At 37.8% G+C, this 21,022-nt stretch overlaps 1 protein-coding gene across 1 annotated transcript in view; it reads left to right on the forward strand.

Annotated features, from left to right (window-relative positions):
- Positions 1–3,940: 3,940 nt before the first annotated feature.
- Positions 3,941–21,022, forward strand: part of LOC102916820 (killer cell immunoglobulin-like receptor 3DS1) — a 31,684-nt gene continuing 14,602 nt past the window's right edge. The window contains exons 1-4 of the mRNA XM_076564163.1: positions 3,941–4,004; positions 4,291–4,575; positions 5,723–6,028; positions 7,900–8,193. Coding sequence (XP_076420278.1) covers positions 3,941–4,004; positions 4,291–4,575; positions 5,723–6,028; positions 7,900–8,193 — 949 coding nt within the window. The remainder of the gene's footprint in view (positions 4,005–4,290; positions 4,576–5,722; positions 6,029–7,899; positions 8,194–21,022) is intronic.

Raw genomic sequence — 21,022 nt, forward strand, 5'->3', positions numbered from 1 at the left:
CTAGTGCTTTATTCTGAGATATTGAGGTGATGTTTACCTTTGATATTAGTGCTGTTTCTTGTATGCAACAGAAGGATGGGTACTGTTTTCACACCATTCTTCTAGTCTGGATCTTTTCATGGAGGCATTGTGTCCATTGATACCAAAAACTGTAATGACCGATGATTGTTAATTCCTGTTATTTTGGTGGTGGTAGTGGTAGTCTCTCTCTCTCTCTCTCTCTCTCTCTCTCTCTCTCTCTCTCTCTCTCTCTCTCTCTCTCTCTCTCTCTCTCTCTGGGGGGTGTTGGCAAGTACATGAACAGACATGTTCTTCCATTATTTGCCTTTACTACTGTGAAATTATTTATTTCCTATTTTTACATGGGTGTAGTTGATGTTATTGGGATGGAAATGTCTATCTAGTATTTCTGGATCTTGATGTAGATATTGGTCGAATTTGGCTTTACCATGGATTATGTTGCTTTTCCCAGATATGGTGATTTAAAGTTTTGCTGGATAGTAGGTCAAGAACAGTGGTGGCATATTGAGTCTTGGGAAACTGAACCTACTGATTCAGAGAGCTACATGTAGTGGAGGGCAGCCTATCTGCTCTTCATGCTGGTGTGGCCTTCACCTGTTCTTCTGACTGCTCTGGCCTGTCCATGAGCAACAGATATCTACCCAGGTTTTGGTGGTGGTTTCTTAGACTTGTAACTTAATTAAAAACACTCTGGGAATTATTCATCATGGGGTTTATAGGTTTCTCTTTCTTTTGTGTTTACTTCTTGAGCCTCACCATTGTTCTCTGTAATGTTTTACGTCTCTGATTTTAATTCTTATTCTCTTACACTTGGATAACTGTGCACTATTAATAATAAACTCCTCTGCCATATAAAGGAGTTCACTGTTGGTAAACAGAACTTTACTGTTTAGTATAACTGGTGATATTAGTCAGGTCAACTTGGTGTAACCCTGGATAGGCTGACTTTGGTGTCAGCTTCTGTATTTCAGCTGGGATCCTTCATGTATTTTGAGATCAGACGCTGTTCCTAGATGTACTTCCTGCTGCTTTAAGGGGCCTCAAAACACTCTGCAATGAAGAATAGTCCCTGGCTAGGGTCTATGATGACTGCTGTGTGGCCAGTGTTGCAAGATGTCTACCAGACCTGACTGGTAGTATACCTTGGAATCTACATAGTTGAGAATACTGAGACTAGCTGTTGTCTCATTCCTCAGGAATATCCACAAGGTGGATACAGATAAATGAACAAGATTCATGGGCTGACCATTATGAGTCCAAATCCATTCTAAATACAAATAAACAAGATGCTGAGCTATACTAGACTCCCAATATTTCACATAAGGAATCTTGAAATGAAGAAGGAAAAATCTATCAGCCTCTAGCTTATCACCTGAGTGTAGAAACATGAACCTGTATAAACTCTGCAAATAAAATTTTTTACAAAAGTACATAACGGGCAAAGTGGTTCAAAAGACTCATTCCGCATCATTGTTCTAGATCTTCTCAATCATGTGGTCCTGGCTGCTATCTCTCCATCATCCATGAGTTTTGGAATATTCATGATATAATTCTCATCTCAATATTGTTAGATTTATGGAGTTGTTGAATCTAGAACTGTCATTTTCTGCTCCCTTTGTGGCATCAATTGTGATCTATCATCTCAATCACATTAACCTTTCCTTCTACACATCTGGTGTAATTTTTTTAATTATAATGTTTTCATGATGAAATTTACTTCATGATTCCAAATTCAAAATCCTCAGTTACCACTCATGACCAGGCTATTCATGTAGATCTTGTCCATTTCTCCGTGTCTTTTTTGGGGTCCCGTTTTCCAGGTAGCCTCACTGGTGATGTGAGTAGCAGTCTAGTCATCCTTGTTCCACATCTAGCATCTTCCTATGAGTGAGTACATACCATATTTGTCTTTCTGAGTCTGGGTTACCTCACTCAGGATGATTTTTTCTAGATCCATCCATTTGCCTGCAAACCGTGTAATGTCGTTGTTTTTCTCTGCTGAGTAGTATTCCATTGTGTATATGTGCCACAATTTATTTATCCATTCTTCAGTTGAAGGGCATCTAGGTTGTTTCCAGGTTTTGGCTATTACAAACAATGCTGATATGAACATAGCTGAGCAAGTGCTCTTGTGGTATGATTGAGCATTTCTTGGGTATATGCCCAGGAGTGGTATAGCTGGATCTTGGGGGAGATTGATTCCCAATTTTCTAAGAAAGCGCCATATTGATTTCCAAAGTGGTTGTACAAGCTTGCATTCCCACCAGCAGTGGAGGAGAGTTCCCCTAGTTCCACATCCTCTCCAGCATAAAGTGTCTTCAGTGTTTTTGATCTTAGCCACTCTGACAGGCGTAAGGTGGTATCTCAGAGTTGTCTTGATTTGCATGGTCATGAGTTGTCTTGATTTGCATGGTCATGAGTGGGAACAATGAAGGGCGACAGTCGAGGGAAAGAGTGGGAGATCCTAGCTGGATCAAGAAAAGAGAGGGAGAACAAGGAATAGGAGACCATGGTAAATGAAGACCACATGGGAAGGTGAGAAGGGGAGGAAGCAGAGAGCTAGGGAGGCCCACGGAGATCCACAAAGATACCCCCTCAAAAGACTGCTGGCAATGGTCGCGAGACGGCAGGAACTGACCTACTCTGGTGATGGAATGGCCAGACACCCAAATAGTGATGCCATAAACCCCATCCAAGGACTGAGGAATCTGAAGGCAGACATCCACGGCTGGGCCCCTGGTGGAGCACTGGGAGTCTAATTAGTGAGTATGAAGAGGATTTATATGAGCGAGAATTGTTGAAGCCAAGGTTGGATAAAGCACCGGGATAAATAACCAAATGAATGGAAGCACAGGATCTATGAACCAAAGGCTGAGGGGCCCCCAACTGCATCAGGCCACCTGAACGGGTGAGACAGTCAGTTGGCTTGATCTGTTATGGGAGGCAGCTGTGCATTGGTGCCAGGTCCTGGGCTCGTTGCATGAGTTGGCTGTTTGAATCCTGGGACTTATGCAGGGACACTTGGCTCGGTCTGGGAGGGGGGAATGGACCTGCCTGGACTGAGTCTACCAGGTCAACCCCGGTCCTCGGGGGAGACCTTGATCTGGAGGAGGTGGGAATGGGGGGTGGGCTGGGGGGAGGGGTGGGCGAGAGGGGGAGAACAGGGGATTCTGTGGCTATTATGTTGAACTGAATGGTGTTGTAAAATAATAATAATAATAATAAAAAAAAACAAAATCCTCAGTTACAATATCTTAACATGAAAGATATATCATATATATGGTATGTTGGATAACACGTGCAGTCTTTTGTCTTAGGGTTTCTATTGATGTAAAGAGACAAAATGACAATGGAAATTCTTATAAAGGGAAACATCTGATTGGGCTTAACTTATAGTTTAGAGTTTTAGTCCATTAAAATAATGGTAGAAAACCTAGCAGTGTGTAGGCAGTCATGACGATGATGCTTGAGAAGGAGCAGAGATTTCTTCATTTTGATCCACTAGCAGCAGACTGAGACTGTGTTTCACACTGTTAATAGCTTGAGCATAAGAGTCCACAAAACGTGCCTCCAAAATGACACACTTCCTCCACCAAGGCCACACCTACTCCTATGAGGCCATACCTCCTATTAGTGATATTACCTATGTGCCGTGCAATTAAACAGAAGAGTCTATAGGGACCATAACTATTCTAAAATCTATAGTCTCTCACACCCATCACTTCAAAATGGCCCTCTGTGTACAACACATACAAATCTACTCAACTCATGAGAGAAATCCATGGCAGAACAAACAGTGATTGCACCAAAGCATAACTCTGTGAATCTATGGGTTTACTGTGTTACTAATAGCAATGTGGATTAGGGGTTACTAACAGAAGCAAGGGTGATTCAAACCTCACTTAAATCACACCCTAATATGAGTGATTATCATGAAGCCAAAACTCTGAAGCTCAGTGAACAACTTGCAGGCAGCCCAACAGGTCTTAGACATTAGCACTCAGAGCTCAGCTGGTCCAGGGTCTCACTCTTTCTATAGAATTAGGAATGGCCACTGATGATTCTTGAATGTTTCACCTTTCCATGACATAGATAGTTTGTTTACTTTCTTAATCTCCTGAACATCTCAGCCTCTTACATTGAAGAAGGGATGTATCAAATCAGAGAAAAGTGTTATTCAAAGTAAATCAAAGAAGAGAAAAATTGGAGATTTAGCTCTCAGGGAAGAAGGAGCAACATTAAATATTTTCTCTGTGCACCCCTCTGCAGGATATCATGACAAGCCTTCACTCTCAGCCTGGCCAAGCCATGTTGTTCCTTTGGGACAGCATGTGGAACTTCGATGTGAATCTCCTAGTGACTATTACACATTCAAGTTGTACAAAGAACTTGGTAATCCTATCCCTCACATCCAGGGAAGACCATTCCAGAAGAAATTTGTCTTTGGACCTGTGACATCAGAACATGCAGGGACATACAGATGCTATGGTTTCAATGATAATTACCCTATTAAAATTTCAGCCAACAGTGACCCTGTGAAGATCATAATTTCAGGTTTGAGATGATGTTTTGAATGCCTTTCATTTCCCCAAATCTCCCAACCCTGGAATTTTCAGAAACAGTGTTACTAAGAGGTTTGGACTTATAAAGGAGTATTCAACACAGAAAAATAGATAATGTTCTGGGCATAATAAAATATACAAGGTCATACGTATTTTTAGTCCCTAAGGTTTCCTGTGTGTTAAATAAGTCAAAGAAAATTGTGCTGGAGGATGGAACTCAGATTTTTAACAATTGATATCAGGATGCAAGAATATCCAGAATTATTTCAGGTGGTAGAACTACAAGGGTTGATGTAACAAAAAAGGAAAAATTCAGTTGTGGGCCAAAGAAATCATCATGAAGGAGACACCCTGTCGCTAACTCTAAACATGGATGAAGGGTCCAGGTGCCAAGGAATGCATGAGGCTCTAGAAGCTGGAAGGTAAAAACAAACACTTTCCTAGGGATTTCAGTAGATACTATCTCTGAAGAAACCTGATTTGTGCCATTTGAGCTTTTCAGAATTCTTATCTGCACAATAATTGTATTCTGTTTAAGAATCAAATTTGTTGTAATTTGTTATGTTAGCAACTGGAAAATAATATAGGAACTCATGCCAAGGGCAAATTAAGATGGAGGAAAGGGATGCTCTGAGAGCAGTAAGGTCAGGATGCTAATTCATCAACGTGTTAGAGTAAACAATGTTCATGATCCTGGATCAGGAAAGCCTTATAGGGGTTTGAACCACAGTGAGAGCTAGAAGTCATTCCCTCATAACTATGTTCAATACTAATTCCTTTATCCTGCCAAGGTTTATACTTAATCCAAAGTTGCATAAAGAAGACACATAAAGCAGCCTGGTGTGAAGCTTGCGATATTTCCTGCACTTTCCAGGCTTAGAAAAAACAATAGGGTCTATGGAAGTAGTACTCAAAAGACACATTGTCATCACAAGCCAGTGGGAAGATATTGTACTAATCCTAGACTCAAATAAGTGGGAAATGGACACAAAGATGGAGGAGTCTGTGTGCAGAGTAGAAGTAGACAAAAACAAGTAAACTGGAGTACTAACAGGGAGCACAGACCAATTGAGCGGGAACCACAGGTCTTCAAAGACATAGAGATTTTGACCAGGTTCATACAAATTTTTTATTCTTAGGAGTCTACAGGAAGCCTTTCCTCGTGGCCTTACAACCTCCCCTGGTGGATTTAGGAGAGAAGGTGACACTGGAGTGTCGTTCAGAGATTATGTTTGAAACCTTCATTTTGACTTCACATAAAACTGGAACAATCAAAGACTCTTTCGAGCTTTCTGCAGAACTTTTTCATGGAGGTTCCCACGCCAACTTCTCAATAGGTCCTGTGACACCTGATGATGCTGGGACATACACATGCTATGGTTCCTTCAATCACTCTCCATATGAGTGGTCTGAATCCAGTGACCCCATTGACATAAAGATCACAGGTAAGAGCATGTTACCTGTTCATCATTCTCTTTGTGATACAGAAAAATATTCTATACACTACAAACTGTGCAAGGTCACCAGAAAAAGGAGTGTAAATAATTTATATAAAGGCAACCTTGTTAAATGTTTTACTGGCATAGACAATGAAAAGAAATATACAAGAAGAGACCCTTGGTTATAACATAAAGCACAGATACAGGGAGGTACAAAGTAGATATAAACAGAAAATGACAATTAGGTGAGCATTATATGAACCAGAGAGAATGAAGTCTCTCTCCTGACATTCAGAAAATCATTGACTTCTACCTCTATAAGAAGTCTACCAAAAGAGCCAGACAGATCATGTGTCAGACCTGAGTCCAAATACTTAATTGGACTGGTTCTTAATGAGTCTTTAAGCCTTCACACAGGTGGAACCCATGAATCGCTGAGAATTAGTAAACATGGAATGTGTGCTAAGAGAAAATCTACAAAAAGACAGAAGCCTGCATGGAAACTTTGATAGTAGAGATGAAAAAATTATAGCAGATATTAAATATTTCAAGACAGTACTTGTCAGACACATGATATATGTGGTTCTCTTGGTAGAAGTCTTATAAAGTTAGAATCAAAAAACAAATTCTGAATTAAGTGTTTGGGAAGCAGATGACTTACCACACTTGAGCAGTACACACACTAAGAGGAACAAGAGGGAAAAGATCACCATGGTCATTGTTCAAGAGAAATATAGATATTTATGGACTATTATGTACTTTGAAAAGAGAGATTAATTAACACAGATATGTAAATGATACAAGAATGAAAAACAGAATGATATTAGATTCTAGATTTTAATTATACATAGGATGGCAAAGTTAAAGGTCATGAAATTAGCAAGTGACCATGAGAGGAAGAAAAATTTAATAGAAAGGGGTGGGAAAGAAATGAAAGACATATGACATGGAGGACGAAATGGGGGGAGTAAAGAGATCAGAAATGCTGTACAAGGGGGGGAGAGGGAAGAAAATGTACAAAAGGAGCTGTATGAGGATGTTATAATGAAGACTGTTACTTGGTATGGTAATTAAAACAAAATCATGAGTAACTCTAGTTGAACCCATTGACTTGTAAAACAATTGGGAAAAAAATGAAAGTATAGAGAAGACCAATTAGAAAAAAGAATGTGAGCCCGGGCGGTGGTGGCACATGCCTTTAATCCCAGCACTCGGAAGGCAGAGGCAGGCGGATGTCTGTGAGTTCGAGGTCAGCCTGGTCTCCAAAACGAGTTCCAAGAAAGGCACAAAGCTACACAGAGAAACCCTGTCTCGAAAAAAATCAAAAGAAAAAAGAAAAAAGAATGTGATTAGTGGAAGTTGAGGGGCAAGAAAGAATAATAACATTAATATTGTTAATAGTATAAATCTATAATTATATGTAACAACAACTTTTAAAAACATTAAATGATATAAATACATTAAATGATATAGTTCAATTTCAAAAATTAAGAAATATTTTCAAACAAGCATAAAAATATATTTTGCATGCATATGAATATTTCATAATAAAGATTATTGCTAGATAAAATTGATTATGCTCATAAAAACAAACTTTAAAAAGACAGATGGAATGAACCAATGCAAACACAGGCAGAAAATGTTAATAAGCAAAAGTTGGCATAAAATATTTGAGTCCAGAATGAGGTCATAGACTAAAGATGGTAACATAAAAATAGAGAAAATGAGAGAAAGAGAGGAGAGGAGAAATGGAGAAATAGAGAGGCCTAGATGGTAAGAGGCAGAGAGAAAACAAAAAATAGAAGCTGGTAGGGGAGACACTCAGGAGTGAATGAACGCTGGTAACTATCGAACTGTCTCTTCCTCTTTTCTCTCAGGTTTATACAAGAAACCTTCTCTGTCAGCCCTGATGGGTCCTGTGGTGATGTCAGGAGAGATCATGACTTTGTCCTGTGTCTCTGACCTTCAGTTTGACATGTTCCATCTGTCCTGGGAAGGGGTACCCAAGGAACATGGGCTGCCTTCAATCCTGAACCACAATTGGACATTCCAGGCCAACTTCCATCTTGGTCCTGTGTTCAATGCAGGGAACTATAGATGCTATGGCTCTTTCAGGAACTCTTGTCATGTGTGGTCAACCCCAAGTGACCCCTTGTACATTCTTGTCACAGGTAAGAGAACTCCATATATATGTCATATCTTGTGACTAATGAAATATTGAAACCATGTCTCAGAATCCTCCAATTGATGATAGAGAGAAAGTAGCATTGGGAGCTACAAAGGACTGCTGTGAATCCTAAAGTCACGTGTGTGGAATTAAACATATATTTGTGTGTGTGTTACATTTATATATGTGTATATTCATATGTGATGTGTATATGTGTACATGTATGTATATATGTATGTGTATATATGACATGTGTACATATATAAGTGAATGTACATAGCTTTAGACATATATGTAACAATAATTTTCAGGGAAAAAGTGACTATCAATTTAAGAGTGGTGTGAGGATATGAGAAATCTTGGAGGAAGGGTTTCTGGGAGGGACTGGAGAGAGGAAAGGGAGGGGAAAGGGAATGATTTATATTTTAACTGAAAACCTTTTGTAAAAAAACATGGAATTTGGGACTTGGTAGCTAATAAACGCATCTGGGGTCAGAGAAAGGAACAGCCACTAGATACAGAGGCCCAAAAATGGTGGCACCCATACCTTTAATCCTGGCATTCTGGAGGCAGGGATCTGACTGGATCTCTGTGAGTTCAAGGCCACACTGGAAACAGACAGGACTGGTAACAGCTTTTAATCCTAGGAAGTGATGGCAGAAAGCAGAAAGGCATATAAGGCATGAGGACCAGGAACTAGAGCTGGTTAAGCTTATAGGCTTTGAGCAGCAGTTCAGCTGAGATTCACTGGGATAAGGACTCAGAAACTTCCAATCTGAGGAAACAAGATCAGCTGAGGAATTGGCGAGGTGAGGAAGCAGTGGCTTGTTCTGCTTCTCTGATCTTCCAGCGTTCACTCCAATACCTGACTCCAGGATTGTTTTTTATTAATAAGATTATTTAAGATTCATGTTGCACTGCACTTTAGCTAGTTGTGGGTACCTGTATTGATCACCATATATTGCAAATATAAACTTCCCTGCTGAGGTTTGAGAGATGCATTAAAATAGGGATCCAAAGGGAAGTCATAGGAGCCAGTTTAATACTGTGTGCATTTAGCACAATGAGAATAGTAGTTTCTTCATCAAGAATATTGTCCTAAAAATTAATAATATATTAGTTATCCATCTATCAATAAATGTTAGTCAATCTATTACACGGATCTTTTGATTGTCATATTATTTACTGCATTCATATGTTCCATCAGATAATCATGGGCTCCTGTATATTCTGATTAGACTGTCATTTTACATGATGGACTTGAAATTGAAGCAAGAAGGTTGGGTTCTCCGTGGCTGGAACTCACCTGCCTGAATTGAGCAGGAATGTCAGTTTTCCACTGCCCCTCGCTGCAGTCTTCTACTTTGCTTGGGGAATTGATGGTTGCAGAAGCCACACAGGGTTAAAGTAACTTCCATCATTGCCCATCAGGGGATCAAACACATGCTGATCTTGATGTCATATTTCTGTCATTTGCCAGTTGATGGAGCTAAGTTGACCTTTGGTTCTGGTGCTTCACCCAGTTTGGAACTATTATCTGTCTGTAACTCATGGATCCACAGATTCTTTTGGAAGCTTGAATAGCCCTTCTTGGACAATGGGGTCTGGAAATAGGGCTGTCTGCTATGGAAATTCTATCTGTAGACCTTGAGAGTTAACTGTACAGATGTTGCAGGTGACTACTGCTTGCTACCCACCCCGTCACATTTGACTCTGTGGGAGTGGGCACCCATGCACCTGTGTATGTGAAAGTCTCTCATTGGTTTAATAAAGAGCAAATTGTCTAATAGCTAGGCAGAAATAGGTTAGGCAGGAGAACCAGACTGAGAGAACACTGGGAAGAAGGGCACAGTCACCATCTAGACAGAGAGAAAGCAGGATAGGGAGCAGAGAATGAGGGAAACTAAAGCCACTTAAAAGAATGTAGATTTAAAAATATGGGTAAATTTAAGCTATGACAACTAATTAGAAATAAACTTAAGCTATCTGCTGAGGTTTCATAATTACTAAGTCTCCATCTGGTTATTATGGAGTTCACTAGTGGGACAGAAACTTGTTCCTGCACATGGCAGAGCATGAGCATGATAGAGCCAACACAGTACAACCCAGTCTTATCTAAGTGTTGAGAACCTAAGCGAGATTCCCAGGTCTGATGTTTCTAGGTGTATGCTCCAGGGTAATTTTCTGAGACTCGGGTTTTACATTTATCATTTGGGGACCATAATATCTAACTATGATTATTGATGTGGGGAAAACATTCACAGTACTTGATTTTCATTATAGTGAAGTCCCTTATCAAAGGATTTTTGGCAAAATATTGAAACTTATTCAGGTCTTAAAATTAAGAGTGAATCTATACTAACAACTAGTGACTCATATCTGGACTTGATTTTCATAACTAGTAGTTTTCAATCAAATGAGAAATCTGTGGTCAATCCATCCATTTATTTACAACTAGTAAGTACATGTCACAATAGGTGATCTTTTCTAAACCTGTTTTAAATTTAAGAGATTTAACAAAAGCAAATGTGTTTATGACTCAGATATTAGTTTGTTCAGTGCAGATAGAAAGAAGTATGATGTGCTCCATACCCTATGATGACCCATGGGATAAGAAGCCCCGTCTTTTATTTTATTTTATTTTATTTTATTTTATTTTATTTTATTTTATTGGTATAACTTTTTAATTATTTTTCCTACCCACTGCAGTTTCCCCTTCTACTCTCTTCCTAGTACCCTCTGACTTCCCATCTAGCCTCCCACTGGTTTGAATAAAACATGGCACATCAAGGTGAGGTAGGAGTCCAGCATTGTACCCATACAACTCATTTAACAATGCAATGCAAATTTCTAGTCCTTGAAAGTTATTATTAGCAACTAAGTAGGATATAAAGAAATGCAACTTAGTAGTTATTCATTACAATCAAATGTTTTTTTTTCTAAGAATAATCTCAACAGAATAGCCCTCCCTGCTGGACCATGTATAAGGTGTGGCAAAGGCAGACATTGCACCATTGAATGCAAATCAATGAGGGACAGTCGAAGTAACCCTTCACCATTCAGAAATGCCTTGAGGGGTCTCTCACAGCCCCCATGTCAAATTGGGTTCAGTCATTTCCTGTCATCATGGAGGAAACTCCTTCTCATAGCAATTAAAAACCTAATGCCTACTGTAAAAACCATCATATTGCTCTCAATAATAGAACAGCTTTCAAAAACAAAATGAATATTTCAAGTGAAAGTATAAATAAAAATTGATAATGATTAGATTTGAACAAGAGAATCCTCTTAATTAGCAGAGATGATAGTACATCAAACAACATGACAGTTCAATCTAAACTAATTTATATCACTAAAAAGTGATCTTCATTTGAGCAGATATAACTTGCCAAAAGGGAACCACCCATGTTAGGGCTTGGGCAGAATTTTGTTTTTGTCTTTCCAGGAAAATAAAAGAACCATCTTGAGAAATTAAAAGACCTTTGGACAAATAAGCTCCAAAGAAGAAGAGAGACTACCTTCAAAAATTTTAATATGATCTAATGTGATCTCTGAAGTCTCCAAAAGAAGGATGAGGCCCCAAAGCAATGATTCTAGCAGGACTATGACAATGCCACTAAGCTGATGAACACCACCTAAAGATCGGCTTTGGACTGCAACTTGCAAAGGACAATTTCAGGATGACCAGCTGACATGATCCAGCCTCACAGGCTAATATGTCTGCTTTCCCATTATGAAAAGACTGGACAACAAATGATACAGCTAGCTCTTCCAGAACTTGACAATTAACCCAATTTCTTTACAGGATCCCCTAAAGATGCAGTCACACCCAGACAGCAGGAAGTAATCTTAAGAACACAACCCCAACATTCCCAAGAAATAGGCTGTGTGGTTTTTGGTCTTTCAATAGGTTATGGATATTTGTCATTGTTTAGGGTGGTTGTTTACAAGTTGTTACTGATAATGGACAGGAAAAAGCTAAACAAAGAAGATAAGATTCAGGGTGCATGTTTTGAAATGAAAAATGGAGGATACCGATATGACAGGATAGAAGGGTAGCTCTTTGAATCTACTCCGAAAACAAAAAAAGGGGGATATAAAAATGATAAGATTAAAAAGAATTCAGGTTATTGAATTTCATTTAAAAAAGCAACTACTAGTACTAAATATTTTACATGGATTTGGATCTTTGTATATTGATAACAATTTAAGGTTATTTTGGTTAGAACATGTCTACTCTTATGCAAGCATTGTACCCATATAACTCATTTAACAATGTAATAGAAATTTCTACTCCTTGAAAGTTATTATTAGCAACTAAGTAGGATATAAAGAAATGCAAGTTAGTAGTTATTCATTACAATCAAACTTGTAGTCATATATGGTATGTTTTCAAGGTCAAACAGAGATACATTTTAGATAGACAGGTTGTCTTCAAACACTTCAGAGATTTACAGAATATGACATTTAAGATATTTTAATAACGAAGGTTCTTTTTTTACAATGAGACATGTCTGCTCCTGGCAGCACCAATCTACATCAGAGAAGATGATGGGAATTGAAGAAAATCCACAGGAGTTTACTTTCTTTGTGGCAAAAGAGAGCCACTGGGTAAGAAAGAGCATTGGTTCAACTGCTGGCAGTTTGTGTCCAAATTGAACAAGCAGGACACAAAAGAAAGCAACTGCCAAAGTTTTGCCAAGACTAAGTAGAACAGCCCTTCAGAATAATCTGCTTCACAGAAAAGTCAGTCAGATAGTCTAGGCCTGTAGTCCAAAGATGGATGCCCCAACATTACAGATGAACTTTGGGTGACTGTCTAGGCAGCTCACCATTTCTTCCATTTCTCACAATTTTTGGAAGTCACTTGACTGCACTCCCTGCATACTAAGATAATATTACTTCCTTCTCCAATCTCTGAGGGAATTAAAAACTTTATAGCTCTACTATAGTTTTCCATGTTACAGATTCAGATATTAAACTCACTAAGACATGTAAAGTGTATAGAATAAAGGGACATTAAAAGACACTTTTGATAATGCAAATTAGGATAGAAAATCAATTAGGTACAACTTTTGGACTCACCAAGATAGGATAGATTATGGAGTATTTTCTCTGAATTTGTCAAATGTTTATGGACTAGACATTTTTCATGTACTCATTGCCTGTATATATTGTATATAGTTATGTAGTTATTGTATATAGTTTTTCTTATATTAGTTTTACCCTACTTTTTAAAAATTTAGACAAAAAGAAATGTGGTAAATTTTTTTTTGTGCTCTAACAAATAAAGCTTGACTGGAAATCAGAGAGCAGAGCTAGCCATGAGTTAAGCATAGAGGCCAGGCAGTGGTGTCACATGCATTTAATCTAACACATGGGAGAAGGAAAGAGGAAGTGATGCGGCTGGGCAGAGAGAGGAAGTGATGAGATGGGGTGGAGACAGGAACTTGACTCCCTTTCCAGGCTGTGGATTTGGTAAGATAAGAGATGAAGTGGCTAGCTCCTTTGTCTCTCTGATCTTTCAGCATCTAGGCTGTTATTTGGCTCCGAGTCTTTATTTTAATACCAATTAGGATTCAAGCTACAATGGAAACGTATTCTAACCTTCACTGAGGACTTAGCCCTTCACACTGGTTGTCAAATGTGGGGATCCTTGCAAATGCTGTGGGTGGCAGAGAAATAAACATTGAAAGAAGAGAAGGAAACACAGTTCAGCATGACTTAGTTGTCCTGACTGGTGCAAACTTCTGGAGTCTGAAAACAAACAGTTTTCTTTAAGCACATTAAAACAGTACAATTTGAAGGGAAAAAAGTATCCCGATATAATGCAGTCCCTAATGCAAAAGGAAGTATAATGGCATCAAAAGTCAAAACATTGTACATGTAATTTGTTCCAAAGATAGACTGTAGAGATAGGCTACCTGTATTAATTTAAGGGTCTAGGGAAAGCTCTTATGTGTTCTCTATCACACAAATATCTTAGTGATCATTGGACTATTAACCAACTCTGTTCCTGGTGCATGGAGCCTGAGGGAGTACCTGGCTATGCAGATAATGTAAAGGATTCAAAGACTATTAAGCATCTGCAGTCCTCATTTTGGAGCTTGATATGGCCTGGCCTTTCAGAGAAAATAGTGTTTATATAGATTATTAGCTACTTCTAGAACTGCTTATAGGAGATTGATAGGATCTGAACCTTCAGACAACAGAGATCACCAGGTTATTGATCACTTTTAATCTCTAGATCGAGGAAAAAATCAGGCTACACATCTGTTTTTTGAAAAGACAACCATGGATGTTTGAACTTCTTGGCTTCCCTAGTGGTCATTGGGCACAAATATTTTGTTTTCCTAACATGTATTCAAAATGAAAAATTAAATAGAAAGTTTTAAGGACAATTTAATCAACTGGAAATCATAGTTTATCATAATGAGCAAGTTTCAGAAAGATAAAATAACATATATTTCGTTATGTTGAATAAAATTAAAAATTATGCTTCTATTTTTATTTATTATTAATTTTTATGTTAGCTAACAAAATATAGCATTTCCTCATGGCATGTATATATATACATGAGAGTATATATATACATATATATTTGTATTATACTGTATGTGTTTTTGTGTCTGTGACAGAGAGAAAGAAGGAGAGAAACATTGCTGTCTCTTATGATGATCTATGAGACTTGTAGAGGCAGATATGACAGAGAAGATGAGGAGAATAAAAAGGGTGGAGAATAAAGGATGGTGGGTGAGAAGTGCATGTAACAGGAAAGCAGAAGAGAGACCAAGCTAGAACTAGAAAGGAAACCAGCAGGAGCAGTGGGTGTGATCTAAAGTCTTCCAAGAACAAATTCAGGCATTTCTCAGACACGTCAGCCCGAAGTTCTAAAACACTATATAGAGACAAACGGCCATCTTCCAAACTTCAGGGATCATCACAAAAAAAGGCTTTGAAGAGAGCATAAGAGTTAGAAGATGGGAAGGAGTACAGCAGAGGCTGCTCTCTGAACATGACAAAGCTGTTATACAAATGAAAGCACCACAGCTGTAAAACTACCTAGTTGGTCAACAGACATGAATATACAACTGTATCCATGGTGTGCTGATGACTAACAGACCTTCATAAATATTCTCAAGAGAGGAGTAGCTCTTGTTTCTAAATGTTTTAGGCAATTGTAAATGTCAGTATTATCTTGATATATCTGCTAGTGTGAATTTTAATTTAAAATGTCAACTTGCTAGAATCCAGAATCACTTCAAATATCTAAGAGTTGAATAAACCAGAGAGTTTGCATGTTGGCATGTCTGGAGCAAAATTTTCTGGTTCATTATAATTGGTATGAAGAGATCTGCTCAATATATAGTGAGTGGCATAATTTCCTAAGTAGAAAGTCCTTAAAGTTTTAAGAGTAAAGTAAACAAGTTGAATATAAACAGACATTCCTTGATGTGATTTTTATTTTTAAATACAATGTGACCACTGTCTCTTAAGGGACATTACTTTTGATTCATCCACAAAGGTGAAATTGCAAATGAAACAAAAATTTCTCCTTCAAAAATAAAAATAAAGACAAAAATGCTTACAAGCAAGTGTGGTAGTGAACTCCTATAGTCCCAGAATTGGGTAGGATGGAAGAGAATTAATTCAAGTTTGAGGCCAGTCTTGGCTTCATGACTGAATTCTGGTACAACTTGGGCTGCTTAATATAGGCTGTCAGGAAAAATATAAAAAAAAAATTACGATGAAAAGAGAGACAGGAATTTTAGCAACCTTAAACAGTTTTAGGGAAAACGCCTTTCATGAAGGAAATATAAACAGAAGGATTCTTTGTTTCTTCTGCAATTCCCCACAAGACCAGCTAAGTATTCCAAAAAAGAACTGCTTATTTTGCATTTGAAGTAACAAATTTAGAAAAGTGTGGTCAGTAACTGAGACCTCACACCTCCTGTGGGTCCTACTACCTCACAATTACCTGTGGTTTTGAAGGCACACAAATAGGAAGCTAACTGGACTGCAGCTATATCAGCATTTCAACCCACAAAAAAACCTTCCTGTGTCCCCAATGTGTCCTAAATGAAAGTGGGTTATCAAGGAAGACAGGGCTCCCCAAAAGCTAGACTGTCTCTTAACAGGAAGACTAACTCATTTTAGTGGCAGGCAAGGATAGTCTACTCTCCTTAGCATTCTGCTAATGTGACTGTAACTGTCTGGAGCTGTGGGGTTTGGCTGCCTCTCTTCAACCACTGACACACTATCTGTGTTTCAGGGTGAATGAAAATTAGTGAGAAGAGACCGAGAGACTGAAAACTACATTTGAATCCTCAAGACTGTGCTTATTTTGAAAAGAAAAATGTGTTGTGAATATACAGAAAGACATATGATAGTTAAAGATATTTATAAGAGATCATAGACAGGCCGGCAGTGGTGGTGCATGCCTTTAATCCCAGCACTCGGGAAGCAGAGCCAGGCAGATCTCTGTGAGTTCAAGGCCAGCCTAATCTACAGAGCAAGATCCAGAACAGCACCAAAATTACACAGAGAAAACCTGTCTACAAAAATCAAAAATAAAAAATTTAAAGTAATTATAGATGAATGACAAGCAGAGATAAATAGATAATGAGTAGATTAAAGATGTGTAAAAATAGATGATGAGAAAAATAGTTTAACAAATCACAAATATATAAATGACTACAGATGATTTGATTGATAGAATGAAGAGGATAGAAAAAAAGATGATTGATAGCTAATACGTGTGTGTTTGTATATATTTATGTATACAGATTATAGAAAGATAGATGATAGATACATACATACATATAGATACATAGAAAAATACAAAGATGACTAGATATATGGTAGATAAATAATAGATTCATAGATGATAGATAGATAATAGGTGCTAGAAAGATAGCTAACAGCATGATTACAGATCACAGTGACATACATAATTGATATACCCAAACTTATTGTCAGATCATTAAGCACACAAATAAAATATTGTAGAGGTATAATACAAGGAAGTTAACAGCATACCAGAAATCTCTAGAACAAAAAGAAGAAATCATACCCAGCAGGATGATAGGTCAAGAAATAATCAAACTCATGTTTGAATTTAATACAATACAAACAAAATAAATACAAAGAATCAATAAAGCAATTTTACTCATCAGGAAAAACAATATTGACAAACCCTTATCCAACATAAATAAACCATAGGAAAAATATCTAAATTAAGAAATAAGTCATGAACATGAGATATAAAAATAAAGAAGGTTAAATCAAAGGAATCCTAAGGACATACTTTAAGTACCTATACCGCACCAAATTGGAAAAATCTAGAAGAAATGGATAATTTTCTCTATGCACACCACTTATAAAGGATAAAAATTAAATAAAGATTAGATAAGCAATTTAAGTGGACCTGTAACACCTACTGAAATCAAAGCAGCAGTCCATAAAACATATTCTCAGCAAAAAAAAATGGATTTAGCACAAAATTCTGCCAGAATTGCAGAGTTAATGCAAATATCCCTCCAGTTATTCCACCTAATATAAAAATGGTATTTTATGAGGCCACAGTTACCCTAATACACAAACCAAGCTATGGTCCTTGGTAAATGATAAAAGGCAATGGTAAAAGTGGGTTTACTTTTAGCCTGGTATAAGAGTGCACACTGATTAAATGATGTGTGAATGTGTGCACGAGAGTTCTGGTGCTTGTAAGAGAAGAAGAGGGCATTGATGGGATCCCCTGGAGCTGGAGTCACAGGCAGTTGTGAGCCTCCTGTTGTGGGCACTGGGAACTGAAGTTGGGTCCTCTGCAAGTTCAGAACACACTCTTAATGTGTAAGTGATTTCTCTAGCCCTGTACACTCACCATTCTTTACCAAGAGCACCAGAAATGAATTTTTATGTCGTGTTGTTTCACTTCATTGTTGAATGGTTGACTTAGAAATATCTGAAAATGGTTAATATGTACAATTTGACAACTTGTCTCTGCATATTTTCAGACATTTTTATTTTACATGGCTCATTCCTGACTCTACAGCAGTTGCTCTTTATTTCAGTAGGAAATACACTATTCTCAACAATGAACATAGACAAGAAACATCAATATTCTCATGATGTATTTCTAGAAGATTCTGTCAGAGGCCAAGAAGCTGTAAAACACTGCAAAGAACTGGGAACAGGTGAAACTGGACTGACTATTAGCCACAGAAATCCTAGAAGTATAGTATGCATATTTAATATTTAGGACCTTCAACATTTTATTATATTGTTAGGCTTATTTTTTCAAATAAATTATACTTAAATGATTTTTCCTTTCCTTACTCCTCTCAACCTCTCATATACGGCCATTTTCTTCTCTCAAATTCATCTTTATTTTTAATTACCTTTAAATATCTACATTTAAATATATTTTTTTCCTAATTTTATGAATATAATCAGATTAATGTGTATAATGTTATTTACATTTACATAATTTTATATTGACATTTCTAGCAGATGCCATCTCACAACAATCTGCCTCCTCTTGTTAGTAGAATCTTTCTTTCCCTTCTTCCATGATATTGCCTGAGCCTTAGATGCAGGAATTCTGCTGTAATATATCAGCTGGGCTTGCACACCTCATAATCATCTGTTCTCCCTATTTTTTTGTTTTGGGGTTTTGATTTGTGTTTGTTTGATGCTAATCAATGAATTTTTTTTCCATTCATGTGTGAGAGCTACATTTCTATGTATCTATAAGGAGAATATTTAGATATTTTGAATGCATTTAGGGATTATACTAGTTTTGAGTTTGTTGAAATTGATAAGTATGAAGCTATTTGCATTCTTCTACATGCAGATATCCAATCTGATCAAACCATTTGTTGAAAATACTGTCTTGTTTTCCAGTGAATGTTTTGGGTTTTTAGCAAAGATCAGTTATGCATATATGTCTGGAATTATGTCTGGGTCTTCATATTGATTCCATTTATGAACCTGTCTGCCATTCCACCAATACTGTGGCATGTTTATTCACATAGGTCTATAGTAGGACTTGAAGTTAGGAATGATGAGACCTCCAGAAGTACTGTTAGTGTTCATGATAGTTTAACTATCCTGTTATTTTCTCTGTGTGTTTACATTAAAGCCAGAAATTTTCTTTTTAAGATCTGTGTAGCATTGTGTTGAAATTTTGATTTGACTGCATAGATGAGATTCTTCAGATTACTTTTGATAGGTTGGGCATTTTTACTATGCAATTCCTACTGATACATGAGCATGAGAGATTCTCCATCTTTTGATATTTTTTTCAGCTTCTAAAAACAAATTTGAAATACAGCAAAAACTTATTCGCTTTGTTTGTTTGATTTTTAAAAGTGGAATTTTATTATTCTAAATACCTATATGATTAATTAAGAAACTGAATAACTATAACATAAAACTGGAATAATTCAGTATAATCAATTTGACTGACTCATTAGAACTATTCTTACAATATGAAAAATAATTATGGGACATGTTGTATAGAATGTCAGAGGAAACACTGAGTCTTGAAATTAAAAAGCAAAGAGAACACATCAAAAGTTTGAGAACAGGGCTGGAGAGATGGCTCAGAGGTTAAGAGCACCGACTGCTCTTTCAGAGGTCCTGAGTTCAATTTCCAGCAACCACATGGTGGCTTACAACCATCTGTAATGAGATCTGGCACCCTCTTCTGTATACATAATAAATAAATAAATCTTTAAAAAAAAGTTTGAGAACAATAATCAGATTTAACCATTTTGCATAAAGGTGGTGGATTCAAGATGCAATTCACTTATAGTCATGGTAAATACTTCTGCTGAAAAGCTAAAGCCTGACCCATTTCCAAGAAGTTATGATCCACAAAGCCAATGGCAAAAGACATTTTTTAACTTAGTATGAGAACACACACACTTAATTGAAGCACTTGGGAGGCAGATGCTGCTGGGGCTTTGAATTCAAAGCCAACGTAGCTTGGACTACAAAGTGCATTCCAGTATAGCCAGGGCTACAAAGAACCCCTGTCACACACAAAATTAATGAACGTGGCAACAAGGGCGGATGTTTATTTTGTTAAGCTTTCCGAGCTGTGGTCAGGCAGACGCCTCAAGCCTCTTACGACACCCAATATGTTTTATTCTGGTTCTGCCTCTTGCCATCCAAAGCAGCACCATGCTGTCTGTGCTCCTAAACCTGATCTGTACTGGTGAGTCCTGCTGGGAATAGATGGTGTGGAATAACTGGGTGGAAATATCATCCTGGTAGGCTGAATCTTCATACAGCAGAAACACTGGCATCCATGGTTTATATTAATGCATGAGTTCATCTTAACTAAGTAAGCTCTGATTCTAATGTACAGAGGACAACAGAGATAGGGATGTCAGATGGCCAGGCTACTGAAATAGAAAGATGAGTTCAACATGAGTTTTTCTTTCCAGGCCTCTTCCTAGTCCTCAGGACATTGGCACAAGCAGGTGAGTCCATCTTTAAATATTGAGATACTATCCATTGCAATAGATAGGTTTCATTCTAACAGGAGAGCAGGCATCACGGGGTGTTGGCTGCTGGCTTCTGTGAGTGACTTGTTGGTGAGACTTCTGAATTGTGAAATTAGGACTCTGTGGCTGTTTGAAACCTGGAGCTTATGCAGGGACACTTGGCTCAGTCTGGGAGGAAGGGACTGGACCTCCCTGGACTGAGTCTACCAGGTTGATCACAGTCCTCGGGGGAGGACTTGTCCTGGAGGAGGTCTGAGTGGAGGTAAGGGGAGGGGGTGGGAGGGGGGAGAATAGGGTAATCCATGGCTGATACATAGA

The sequence above is a fragment of the Peromyscus maniculatus genome, chromosome 1 (assembly GCF_049852395.1).
Source record: "Peromyscus maniculatus bairdii isolate BWxNUB_F1_BW_parent chromosome 1, HU_Pman_BW_mat_3.1, whole genome shotgun sequence".
NCBI classification, from domain to species: Eukaryota; Metazoa; Chordata; class Mammalia; order Rodentia; family Cricetidae; genus Peromyscus; species Peromyscus maniculatus.